The sequence below is a fragment of the Chionomys nivalis genome, chromosome 17 (genome assembly GCF_950005125.1).
Source record: "Chionomys nivalis chromosome 17, mChiNiv1.1, whole genome shotgun sequence".
NCBI classification, from domain to species: Eukaryota; Metazoa; Chordata; class Mammalia; order Rodentia; family Cricetidae; genus Chionomys; species Chionomys nivalis.
This window is the reverse complement of record NC_080102.1, coordinates 40,859,819-40,873,466: the sequence shown is the minus strand read 5'-3', so window position 1 is coordinate 40,873,466 and position 13,648 is coordinate 40,859,819. Positions and strand designations below refer to the sequence as shown.

General features: G+C 54.2%; 1 protein-coding gene across 2 annotated transcripts in view; it reads right to left on the bottom strand.

Moving 5' to 3' along the window:
* Positions 1 to 413: 413 nt before the first annotated feature.
* Positions 414 to 13,648, bottom strand: part of Mpped1 (metallophosphoesterase domain containing 1) — a 74,612-nt gene continuing 61,377 nt past the window's right edge. For both annotated transcript variants that reach the window (XM_057792702.1, XM_057792703.1), the window contains exons 5-7: positions 7,542 to 7,657; positions 4,610 to 4,723; positions 414 to 2,664 (exon numbers count right to left, since the gene is read on the bottom strand). In XM_057792702.1, the coding sequence (XP_057648685.1) occupies positions 2,546 to 2,664; positions 4,610 to 4,723; positions 7,542 to 7,657 (349 nt within the window). In that variant the 3' untranslated portion in view covers positions 414 to 2,545. The remainder of the gene's footprint in view (positions 2,665 to 4,609; positions 4,724 to 7,541; positions 7,658 to 13,648) is intronic.

Here is a 13,648-nt window from a genome sequence, read left to right as displayed (position 1 = left end):
TTGCTGGTTGAGTAGATGAATGGACATAAGAATGAGCCAATGGGTGAGAGTGTACGGAAAGATGAACAGCTGGATAGTGGATGTGTATAAATGGTAGAAATTTGTAGCCAGGAGTGACTATGACTGGGGTGCCACCCACCCATCATTCCATCCATCCATCCTTTTGTCTGCCTAGGGCTGGTTGGCCATATCACCTTAGAACAAGCCGGCCACATCACGTGCTCTGTTTAGGAGCTCAGACACTCAGTCAAGCACAGCCCTGCCGTGACACACCTCTGCAGCCCCTGCACACACAGGAGGTGGGGGTCATCACCAACACACAGGGGTGTCTTTAGCCTCTAGAACTCGGGGTTCTTCCTCCCTCTGCCCCCTCATGACCTAGGGACACCCACAGAAAGAGCAGTCAGGCGGACTTGGCTTTTTCTTTTTACAAAGACTTTATTGTCTGACATGCTTGACAAAAAAATTACAGCCACAATCAAGTTATGCCAAAATGATTGAGGAGCAGGCCGCCATCTTTCAAATCTTGAGGACTTCCAATGAATTTTCCCTTAAAGATAGCTGCCTCCACAGCTTTTCTTCTCCACATAAAAATATGCCATATTCTGAAGATGCCCTAGGAAAAACCTTTGTTTAAAAGTTTATAGTTCTTGGTCCACATAGAAACTGTAGAGATGAGACAGCACATGGGAGGTGCGTTTCCTCTGCCCCAAACATGCCATGCATCTGAGGCACAGAGAAGAGGCCTTGTAAATGTCCCCACACACCAAGAACCACTTGGCCCAAGCGAGATTCCTGCAGCCCTGTGGCCGGTGAGGCATTCCTGTCCTGACACCACAGGCCTCCTGGGAATGCAGCCCCACCCACAGTGAGCCACCGCATGAGCCTGGCTCATCCATTTGCAGGGAAAGAATTGAAAATGGGTCTCACACGATGATGGGGTACCAGGCTTGAAGCTGAGAATTCCTTAGCGTCTAAGGGGCTCTCCATCGAGAATGAACACGAGCCAGTTTTGAACAGGACCCTTCAAAAGGAAACAGTCTTGGCCCACGCCTTGCCTCGTAGCGAGAACTCTGGTGGTGACAGTGAGGGCTGTGAGACCAGAGCTGAGGTCCCAATCTCCTCGCTGCCCACTTTGTGCTGCACATCCTCAGGCGAGTGACCTCGTCTCTCTGGCCTCAGGGGCCTCTTCTCTATAACAGGGCAAGAGTACCCACCTACCTTGCAGGAATGATCATAGAGAAACCAACATTATACTGAATGAAAGGTACCAGGATAGCTGGTCCCCAAGGCTGGGGCCAGGCCAAGGAAGTGAGGCCTTTGTGTCAGATGCATGACACAGAGGGTATAAAACAGCAAGGGTCAGGACAAATAATAACCATTTTTGTGTCGTGTTACTAAGAATCGGAATAAGTTCAAAAATAGTCCACAGAGAACAAATATCAGCATTTTAAATAATGACAACTTCTGACCCTGCCTGCTCCTGCCCCAGGGCCTGCTGACTCTGTCCCCTGCAGATGGGCTCACCCAGGCCTAACCCAAGAAAGGCTGCAACCCCAGGTGGCCTTGCCATCAGTGCCCAGGGCTGCTCTGTCACGGCGCCACCTCCTGGTAACCGGTGGTACTGACAAGCCCAGCAAACAATCCTCTGAAGGGAAATCACATCAAGAAATGAAGTCCATTGTGGACACAAACAGAACCAGGTTAGGAGTGGAGGGGCGTGTGTGCCACACAGACTGGACATGTATATGGCCAGGCACAGGGGATCAGCCCGCAGAACCCCCTTGGATGTTGTGATCTACAGAGTCATGTGGTCCCAGGGGCCCAAGATGGCCTCACTGTTATTGAGGAGTCAGCCAGAAGAACCAAGCCCCCCAAATCCAGGCTCTAAGCAGAAGCTAGGGACACCCGTCCACTATCCATGTCGGCAGTGGGGTCCTAAATAAGAAGAGGGACTAAGCCAAGCCAAAGGCTGTAGGCCTGGCCAGGGGCTGTCGGAATTCCTGAGATGTCCCTGAACACTCCAAGATCCCTGCACACAAGGAGCAGGCCTATCTCCTTTCCTCCAGCCAGGGGAGGGCTGTGTGTGCCCAGGCCACACCCCCCAACCTTGGGGCTTACAGCCACAGAGATGCACTTGGGTAGCAGGACATGTGTATAAAAACTTCCCAGAACTCATCCAAGGGCAGTGGCTCCTCAGAGCAGGAGGGTTCTGATGGAGTGTGGTGACACTTCCGTCATTTCCCCAACCAGAGAGGGCTGTGAGCCTGTGAGGCCCTGCGATGAAGGACAGATGGACACACAGAAAACAGAAGTGAGCATGGTGCCCCAATGGGGCTGCTCAAGGCCCCAGCAGTGGGTGGCAGAAGGCTGACAGTCAAAGGCGATTTCTTTTATCCCAAGGATTCTACTCATTGCTGGCTGGTCCTGTGGCCAGTTGGACCGTCTGGGCTGTTCTGTATGGGAGGAGGTGGGTTAGGGGATCCAGGCTCTCGGCCAGATACACGGAGCTGACATGGGCAGGCAGAGCTGGAGTGGGGAGCAGTCAGGAGTTCCGGGGTGTTGGGAGGTCAATGACTATGGGAGGGTTAACAGGCTGATAGTTCACAGTGCATACGGATGCATTCACATAGGTGGTGGTCCCGTCCGCCATGACACCATAGCCTGGAAAGGAAGCATACACTTGTCAGACCAGGATCTGGAGCTGTCTAGTGGCTGTGGAAGCTACATGTGTTCTGCCACCATGGGCAGGACATGTGTGGAACAAGCTACTGCAGCTCCCAAACCTTCTCTGTTAAATGGAAATGATACTAATAGGGTGGTTCTGAGCCCGCCAGGGGGACCAGCTGAGGTCACCGCCCAAATGCAGTGCTTAGGGCAATGCATGTCACAGGAAAAGTACACAGTAAGTCACTGCCGTTATCCTCATGTCATCTTCCTAGCCATCAGCATCATCACCATGGTGTCCTCAGCATGCTCCAGATGTGACCAGGAATAGTCACCTGATTTCCACAGTCCCCAGCATCCCCATAGCATCAGATATCATCAGGTGTGTTCAGATGCTATGCCCATAGGCTGCATCACCGTGTTGTCATCATAGCCACCATTCCCATCCCACCGCTGTCATCATCCCCATGACTACAAGCATCAGCGTCACCAACATCAGCAGCTGCATTATCATCAACATCACCATCTTTATCACCATCTCTGCCATTGCCATCATTACCATGACATCCTCATCTCGCGACCAGCAACATCACTGGTGTCGTTATCATCAACACCACTGTTGTCATGGCGTCAGCATCCCCATACCATCCATCATCAGCCCTGTCACCAAGGCTACATCACTACCATCTTTGTTGCTGTCCCCGGCACTGCCATTATCATCATGGCATCAGCATTTGCACCCTGAGTGTTCTCCTCCTCCTCAGCCCTTATCCTTCTCCATACCGCCACTACCACCCCATGTCCACTGTCATTGACACCATCGCTATCATCACCCTCAACTGTTATAATCACCATACTGCTATCACCATTACCAACACCCCCATCATTGCCAGCACTGCCCTGTCATGACATCACCACCCTCGCTGTCTTCAGTGTCACTGCCACCAGCATCTTTGTCACCACTGAGAGCCTCAGCCTCACACCACCACAGTCATCATTGTCACGTTCCCGTCTTCCAGTCACGTGCCCTCTCCCACCACCTCTGCTTGTTGAGGTCCCTTCTGGCTCAGACTGTCGTCACACCAGAAGGGACACGCTCTCTCCCTTTCTTCTCTGGAGTGCCATTTCGCCTCTACACATATGTAGGGGTATGGTTTGGGCCCCAGGCAACCTTACATATGTTGGCCCTGTATGCACACAAGAGGGTCCAGAAGACTACCAGCGTGATAATTTCAGGGCTCATGAGCTGCCCTACAAGCTCTTATGTTCTGCCTTCGGCTGCCTGGCTGCTACCCGGCAATCAGGGAGCTTCTCCAGGGACCAGTGTGCTCTGCTACCTTGACTTCCAAGGACACTGCAGAGATGCTCAGGAAATTGTTAAGAGTTTGTTTACTTCCAAGAAAACTATGAGATGTGGACAGTGTGAAGGCCCAGGAGCCCTGGTCCCACCACAGTCAGGGTCAGTCCTGGGACAAGCCTTGTCAGTCCCTATCCCAACGGAAGCAGCCACATGGTTCCTGTCAGATGGGGCTGTGAGGCCTGCTGGTCCCTGTCGGAAAACAACAGCAGGGGTGTGGGGAGGGGGACCAGCGGGGTTACATCAGTAGTTGAGCTTAGGCTCCAGGACTAATGCCTGAGGACTAAGCTGGTGTGCGTGGATGGTCTGTGCGGGCAGTGTGGGTAGTTAGGACTGTGAGCCACCTGCCCATAGTGTGGCCATCCCTGGCACTCCAGTGAGTTCACCTTCTGCTAGCCAGCATGCCCACACTAACCAAGGCAGCAAGTGTGTGAGGCAGTCTATGCATGAGCCGCAGAAGCAGGCTGCTTCCTGCAGAAGTCAGTGAGGGAGCTGGTGAGGAAGACTTGAGGAAGACAACAAACCCCTACGAAGAGCCAGTTAGAAGCACCCCAGTGGGGGTTCCCTCTCCATCTGCCGACTCACCTTCATGAATGTGGCCAAAGACATGCAGTCGTGGCTGGACTCGCCTCTGGACTGTGTTGAGCAGCTCCACGCAGCCCACACGCTGCATCTTCTTGGGGACCCAGTCTAGAAACCCTGTGCGGGAAGACAATGAGGTCACTGATGGAGACAGCGGGCATCTGTTAGTGCAAACTGGGTGGCACCTGGAGTCCTATGCTACAGTCCCGGCATAGCTGCTTTCTCAGTGCGGCGAGCTCCAGAACCCTGCCTCTGCCCCTAGAGAGATGCCTAGTCACGAGGCAGCTCCTGGAGGCTCAACTTCCCTTCGTGGGCAGGGCTGTGCTAAGAGGTTCCTTCACAAGAGCCAAGGGGAGGCCAGGTACCTGGGCCCAGGTGCACATAACCACTACAGATCTCAGCCCATGACTGTTCCTGCAGCTCCGAGGGTTTGTGTGGCCACCCATTGCAGAGAAGAGCAAACTGAGTCCGTGGTACCGCAGTGGCTGGAAGCAGAGTGGAGCTTCCATAGCCTCCGAAGGAGATTTCCAATACAAAAATGACCTCCACAAAACCCTACAGAAGCTGCAGCACGGCTCTGTTGGTAGATGGCTTGCCTATCGGGGGGAGCTCTGGGTACTCGTAGATGTGGCGGCACATGGCTCTGATTTCAGCCCAGGGAAGGTGGAGGTGGAAATATGAGTTCAAGGTCATCCTCAGCTACATAAAAACTGCCAGGCCAGCCTGGGATACATGAGACGGGGGAAGGGGTGCACAGAAGCTAGTTTCCTTGGCTGAGGCACACTCTCATGGTGCCCGCTGTGTCTGTTGGCCGCCAGCCTCCCGGAGCCGCCCCATATGGTGGTGGCTTATTATCCTCACATGGCTACACAAACGAAGAATAATTGATGCCTCGAGTGAGCAGTCAGGTTTCTGTCGGCCCCTCTCTGTTTGGGTGGGTGAGACACGCTATAGAGCTGCCAGCACGGGCTGGAGAGCTTCAACTCAGTGTGCCCAGCAAGCTTCGCTGGGAGAGACAGAGCACAGCCCAGGAGAGGAGAGAAGAGGAGAGAGTGAAGGCCCAGCAGAGAGGAGAGGGGGGAGGAAACGAAGGGGGACAGACACGGCACTGGGTGATGGGGTGGCCTGGGATCCGCGGTAGACCTGGAATTGGCAGCGGCTTGGGATCTGCGGTAGTTAGGGTCTGCGGCTCCTACACCTTGCACAGACAGGTTCATATCCCCGTGTCTTGGCTTCATCCAGCTGTCAGAAGTGCTGCCCTAGGAACTGGAATCATGTAGGTCCATCTTTATGTGGCAGTGTGGGCTGACAGCGCTGGGGGTGGGAGTCTCTAACTGTAGTCACCCAATGGCCCTGGCAACTACAATCGGAAAGGAAGTGCTTTAGAACCTGCTGGGATACCTGGTGCACGGGCATTCCCAAAACAGGTGTGCAGTGTGCTTTGTGACCAGGGCAGGGAATCTGGAGAGAGGAAGTCAAAGGATGGAATTATGGATGGATGGATGGATGGATGGATGGATGGATGGATGGATGGATGGATGAACAGGTGGGAGAGTGTATGGATAGGTAAATGAATGATTGACAGCTGGATAAATGAATAAATGATAGGGGGTGGATGGATGATGGGGAATAAAGATTGAGGATGTGTAATGATGGGTGGCTGAATGGAGGAAGGATGATGAATGGATGAATTAAAATTGATGGATGATGGATGGATGATGGGTGGATGGATGGGTGGGGGGATGATGGATGGATGGGTGGATGAATGGGTGGGTGGATGATGGATGGATGATGGGTGGATGGATGGGTGGGTGGATGATGGATGGATGATGGGTGGGGGGATGATGGATGGATGGGTGGATGAATGGGTGGGTGGATGATGGATGGATGATGGGTGGATGGATGGGTGGGTGGATGATGGATGGATGATGGGTGGATGATGGGTGGATGGATGGGTGGGTGGATGATGGATGGATGATGGGTAGATGGATGGGTGGGTGGAGGATGGATGGATGATGGGTGGATGGATGGGTGGGTGGATGACGGGTGGATGGATGGGTGGGTGGATGATGGATGGATGATGGGTGGGTGGAGGATGGATGGATGGATGGATGGATGGATGGATGGGTGGATGGATGGATGATGGATGGATGGATGATGGATGGATAGATGGATGGATGGATTGGCGGGTAGATGATGGATGGATGGATGGATGGATGAAAATGGTGGATGGATGGATGGATGGATGGATGGACGGATGGATGGAAAAAGATGAATGGGTAGACAGATAAATCAAAAGAGTGGAAGGGAAAAAAGAGGAGGAAATCTGGAAGGAGGGAAGAAAAGGAAGCAGAGGAAGTAAGGGGAGGAGAACAGGAAATAGAGAGGATGAGGGGGTGGAGGGCCACAGAACCCACACAACTCAGATGAAACTGAGGAAGGACTTGGCTCATTGGCCTGGAGGCCCTGGCTGGGAGAGGCACAGCCTGGTCAGCAGCTTGTTGTGCTGTCCCAGTAGAGGCCTGGGCTTCAGGTGTCCTCCACTGAAAATGGAGGAGCAGCTGCATAGGAGTGGGGGGGCAGTGAGGAGCCAGGGTGGTCAACACAAGGTTCAAGCCTGGAGTAGCGACAGTGACATCAGAGAAAAGAGGTGGGGGCGGGTTAGACGGAGAAGGGACTGGTGGGGGCCAGGCAGAAGTCAGGGGATTCAGGAAGTGGCATCTGGTGAGCAACAGGCTCAGAGTTAGAGGCACGGCAAACAGGAGCAACATCAGGAGGTGGCGTCCTCAGCCCTGGGGACATTGGCTAGGTGAGGGCTGCACCCCAGCAAATCAGACCTAGTTGACCAACCCAGGGATCCTTCAGGCACAGCCTGGCACCAAACACTCCATCCTCCAGGACCCTGTCCAGCCTGGGCAGGTAAACCAGAGCTTACCCAGTGGTGGTCCGTGAGTTATGAGGATATCAACACCTTCCGGGATGAGATTCCACTTTTCCAGCAGCGCTTGCCCTCGTGGGAGGTTGAACCCCCAGCCATAGAACCAGGGCTGCCTAGGAGAGAAGAGGGGCACTTTAGGGAGGGTCTCAAGGATGGCACAGTCGGAGAGAAGGGTACAAGGCCAAGCAGCCACGGCAACCAGCTGCCGTCAGTGCAGCCAGTGTGGGGGTGAGGTGGACTCCAGGAACAGCAGCCAAGCAGTACAGGCAGCCCCTTAATTTGCCGACCAGCACACACTACGAGCTGGGTAAAGTCAGGCATTGCCCCCACAGCCCCTGTGTGCCCAAAGTTGCCACCTTGAATCCTACCCTTGGCCAACATGGCTGACATCAATGGCTGTGAACCCACTGATGGCCCTACACTGTTGGCAGCCACCAACATGACTACTTAGGACTTCCAGGGGTTCCACAGAACCCCATGTAAGAACTCCCAATCCTATCCTCATAGGCTCTGAGCTGTAAGACTGAGGTCTCTGCATGTTTCCCAGAGGAAGGGAAGGTGCCCGGGCGACACAGCCTGTGGAGCTGTCACTCTGAGACCTAGGGCTGCTTTTCTTGACATCAAGCCTGCAGTGCTGGACCTGGGCATGTGAAGGATAGGTGGTCACTCTGGGTCTTATGGTGGGGGGGGGTAGTTTCAAAGGTCCTTTTTCTATGTCAGACACTGGCCCCAGAGGCAGATAAATGCTGGTGAATGGAGCTGAGGGCCCTCTGGTCACTGTGATCTGGCCACTGTGATCCTGTCACTGTGATCTGACCACTGTGGTCAGGACACTCTGATCCTGTCACTGTGATCTGACCACTGTGGTCAGGACACTCTGATCCTGTCACAGTGATTTGGTCGCTGTGGTCAGGTCACTGTGGTCAGGACACAGAGCAGACCTGGTACCATGTCATAGCTAGCACCTCAAAGCTGAGGCTGGCTCCTCGTCACACAAGCCTCCAAAGAAAGCTTGCTAGAAGCAGTCAGCACACACCAGCTACCACCACCCAGCCCTGACTCCTAAGTCGCAGGCATCCGTGGCTCCACCTGATTTCTCTGCCCACTGGAGCAGGCTCCAGAGCCATCAGTGGAGGAGGTGGCCCTGTCCCTGGGCTGGGGACCATGATTCTCACCTCAGGTAGATGAGAGGCGAACCAGGGATCAAGGCCCGGGTACAGAATGGCCACTTGACACACAGGATCCCCGCACGTGGGAAGTGTCCACCAGGGGACAGTGGTTAGACTGGAATTGGCCATTGGAAGAGCAGCACAGGCAGAGGTGACCCTGTCAGATGCCTCCTCCCTCAGACATGCTGACTCAGGCCTGCTCCTGCCCATCTGCAGAAAGCTAAGCATTCTTCTGAAAGAAAATGACACGCATACGTACGCTCGCACACACATGCTACTTACACACAGCTTCAAGGGGACCCTGGAGTCAAACTGACTGAGGTCAGGATAGTCCACCACTTGCCACCTATGTGACTTGAACAAGGGGTGAGTTTTAAGAAAATGAGATTGACCACAAGTGGCAAACACCTGACTCCTCCAGAGTTCAGTGTCTGGAGCTCTCTGTTTAATGGGGATGGCACTGTCTGTTCAACAATGACAACTCAGTGCCCTGCCATGGCACCACCATCCTCACCACCTCTGTCACCATCACCTCCACGATCTCTGTCACCTCTGTCACTACCTTCATCACCTCCACCATCCAGTCCGCACATTCACAATCACCATCACTGTCCCCATCATCACCTCCACCATAGCCATGACCATCATCACTTTCACCATCCCCATCACCTTGACCATCTCAGGCACCACTTCCATCCGTATTACCACCTCCATCATCACCATGGTCACCACCATCACCTCCATACAACCATCGCCATTATTATCTCTGCCTCCACCACCATGGCCTTCATCATCGTTCATCAATAAAACCACTATTACTATCATCAACACCAGTATCACGATCCCTATCACCTCCACTACCACCATCATCACCATCACACCCATCACCATGGACCACTCCTAAAAGCCACCCACAAAGTCTGGGTGTAAGGCTTTATCTAGGGGAGGGTTTTTCATATTGCATTTTTGATGGCTGGCAAGATCACTTCTAAAGAGGAAGCAGGATAGGAGACCTCAGAGAACCTGAGAGCAGGAAGGGAACTTCAGCTGATAAGAGTTCTATATAGACACCCCCATCCCCAAGTCACACACCTTGGTAACAAGGTAAGGGTCCTTTTCTGCCATGGCCCTGGTTGGTGCTGGCAGCCCCCTCTCTACGGATTCCAAGAGCTATGCAATTTCTGAATCACCGTCTAGGATTCTCGGAACTGCAGCTGAAGGGGTGAGGTGGGGATCAGAAAGACCACGGCAGCCTGGAAATCACTGAGTGTCCTGCCAACCCACAGGACGGGGAACAATGTGTGACTACCTGCTGTCTTCCCAACACAGGCTTCACTTTTCAAAACGCTAATCAAATATTTATACGGCAGGACAAAGCCCCATCAGTGTGGAGAAGAGGCACCTGTTAGTGTTGGCTCTCCTGAGCCACTGCAGAGGTAGCTCTTAGAAACACAAGAGATAGCTCATGGACGCCGGAAGTCAGCCCAGGCCACCCTGCCGGCCAGCTTTTCCTCACTCAGCGCCACAGAGCCTTACTCTAGAGGGAAGATAGAACAGACTCTCTCATGGGGATGCCCAGAGGAGCCATTCCACACCCCAGGACCACACAGCACTCATGGCAGAGCCTGTGGTGAATCAAACCCAGCAGGGTATCTAGCCCCAAACTATTCCACTTCCTCTCCCCACCTGTTCTCTGCTTCTCCTTCCCTCAATATCTTACCACACCCACCTGTGGGCCATGAGACTCTCCCCACTCCCATCCCCAAAACACAGGTGAGCTTCTGCCTTGCTCCCGGCCAGGGGCAGCAGTCAGCAAGGACCTCAGCTCTTGGAAGTCTGGGGGCTGTCTGCCCCCTCTGACAGGTTGGGGTGCCATCCAAGCAGGGTCATACTGACTTTGCCCTGGACCGGCCCTTCATCTTTCCCAGGCTTGAACCCCAAGGGTGGCTACTATTTCCTGCTAAGTGCAACACAGAGGAAGAGGGGCTGACAAGGGTATGGCTGGACACCGCAGGGGGATGTGTGCACACAGGCAATGCCCAGATGCCATTGTCTACCATTAGTACTGTAGAGCAGAGGGAGGCAGAGCCTGAAGTGGCATTTTTGGAAGATATTTCTGAGGCTTTTCCCAGGGTGGTGGGCAGTCCTGGGTGGCTGGGCTATAGTCAGCAAGGTCTAAGCAGACTCCAGGGGCCCCACTGAGGCCTTTGGGCCACCATGGCCTGGGCAAAACAACTACCAGTCACTGCTGACCCAGGAGACAAAAGAGGAACCATCTTCAGTGTGAAGTCTGCACTGGAGCCTCCTGGGGTGCTGTTTGGAGTGCACTGACCCTTTGTATCCAGGGAAGCCTAGCGCTCTGAACAGCCACAGTGACCAGCTCTCTGTATGGCTTTTTGGCATTTCCCAGGAAGGATACACCCATCCTGCCCTGGCCCTCCCTGTCATTCAACTTTAGAATACCATCCATGAACACTCAAGCCAGGATACTGGGGTGCCCAGGAGTCCCTGGACCAGCTTCTACCCCAACCCAACACATGGGCCTGGTACCACCTCCACCTGCCACTGGCCTCACCGTCCAAGGCTCCTCGTGGCTACGGAGAGTGGCCCATCAGAATTCCGACTGAGCCGAAGGCAGCTTTATGTCCTGAATCCCTGTCTTTCTGTTCTAAAGTAACCATTGGAATAATTTTCTTACAGAATGATAGTTGCCATGACAACCAGAGCAAATTTTCCTTTTCTGAAACAGATGTCTCATTTAGTTGAAAATTAGAATGTGAGCAAACCCATGGGAAAAATTAATTCAAACTTTAACAGAGCACTGAATACAACGTAATCTCTCCGAGATTAACCCCTTAACAGCTTTTCTGTGAGCTTCTGCTAACCTTCAGATCAAGCCTAATTAGGCCTGCTTAGCCAATATAAATGACCTCCTTGTGGCCAATCATTACGGGGTCCCCCTGAAGCGTGAGGTTCGGTTCCCTGAGAGCTGATGGGGCTGCCGACACTCATGTAGAGCAAGCAGCTGAAGCAGAGCCTGTCCAGCCCCAGCTTTGGCTTCCTCGGAGCAGGCATTCAGCCCTGGAGTGGGCATGGTCCCTAGGGTTCAGCTGGGGCAGAGTGACCCCTGGCTGAACCCATTTCCTGAGCCTAGCGTGTAGGCAGTGGAGACCCCAGGTGCTCCTGAACTCAGAGGGAGCATCCACAGAGTGGCAGCTCAGGGGTCTCTCAGTCTTCCTGCCTGTGGGGGAGGCATCTGCCACCATGGCTACCACAGACACAGAAGCTGGGGTGCAGAGCCATACCTAAGGGACACAGTCCATAGCCAGGCTCCCTTTTCCAACCCAAAATGATAAAATGCTACCCTTCTACGCTATCACCCTGCACGTTTAGTTGCCCAGTTAGCCACTGGGGTGGAACTACTGGGGTCCTCCTTCAGGCACAAGGGACTGTTGGTGCGGAGAAGCAAGTGGCGTGGCATACCTGAGGATGCCCAGGAGCAGAAAGGACTGGGGTCAGGATCCCACACACCTGTATCCCATGCCCAAGCCTGTGGCAGATGCAAAGAACCCCCTACGGTGGGCAGGCACCAGCTCCCTCTTCTACAGGAGCTTCCTGCCTGAGCAGCTCCCACAGGCTCCCTGGAGCCTTCAGCCCGACAATAGAAAAGAGGAGCCCGAGTCCCTCGCAGGTTCCCTGGGACTCCTCCAGATCCCTCCATGGCTTCCCGCTGCCTCCAGGACAGTCCTCGTGGCACACAGGGCCCTTGAACCCCCCCTGGGTTGACTCAGACAATCCAGCTCAGGTCCCCATGAAGTTCCCACACAGCTTTGACTGCACTCTCTGCTTGCATGTGACCGTGCCTGTACCTATCCCTAGACATCGTCTTCAGCTGTCCCCACATCCGAGGACCTTCCTAACGTCTCATACTCATAAGGCCCAACTCAAAGGCCATCTTGTTCGGAAGTGTCCCCTCACCCCCCTCCTTAGGCACTGGATCCCCATCCCTACCTTGATGGTCTGGACCAGCACAGGTCCAGTGTCCCTTACACCTGGCAGAGGGCTGGGGCAGGTTGGCCCTAGGGGAGGTGTGTCCAAGGAGAGCATGAATGGAGACTGGAACAGGCCAGCAGGTGTTCTGCCTGAGACACCAAAGAATTTGCATATGAGCACCCTCCCCATGCCCCCCCCCGCGCACCCTCCCTTGCACCCTTCCCTCTGCACCCTCCCCTGCACCCTTCCCTCTGTACTTCTCCTCTGCACTCTCCTAGTGGGAGCCCTGCCCTAGGCTTGCCAGTCAAGCTTCAAAATGACAACAATGCCCGCCACCTGCTGAGCTTCCTGCTGCCTCCCCCTCTCAAGGGCCTGCCTAGGTGGCAGTGTGTGCCCATTTCACAGGGCAGAACCTGGCCCCAGTGACATCACCTGCATTCTGATGCTCGGAAAGCTTGGCTGCCAGGGATTCATTCTCACTACCTCCACCGTGGACTCAGACACCACAGTAGCCCTTTGCAGGAGACCTGCCCCTGGCTTGCTAATTCTCATTCCCTCCTCTTGAGGCTTAACTGGCCCCAGTCATCCTTAGCACCCCAGCTAGGCTGTAACCCCCTTTGAAGCAGAGAAAACTGAGGCTCAGAGAAACCAGGGATAGGAATATAGTTTCTAAGCCCAGAATCTAGAATGCACAGTGGGTACATCGCCTCCTACTCTAGGAGACACTTAAGTCAGCTGCCCCCCTGTACCCCTGGGTGCTGGCATGCTGAGGTCAGAGGCTGAGGGAAGTGGACAGGTCGTAGACAGAAGCCTGAGGCTGCTGAGAGTAGGCAGCGCCCAGATGTCTGTCACGCATGCACCTGCTGGGGCCACAACCACAGCCAGCAAGTCAGCAGCAGAGACTGTGGAACTGCAGAGTGGGTCCCTTGTCATTCCTAATTA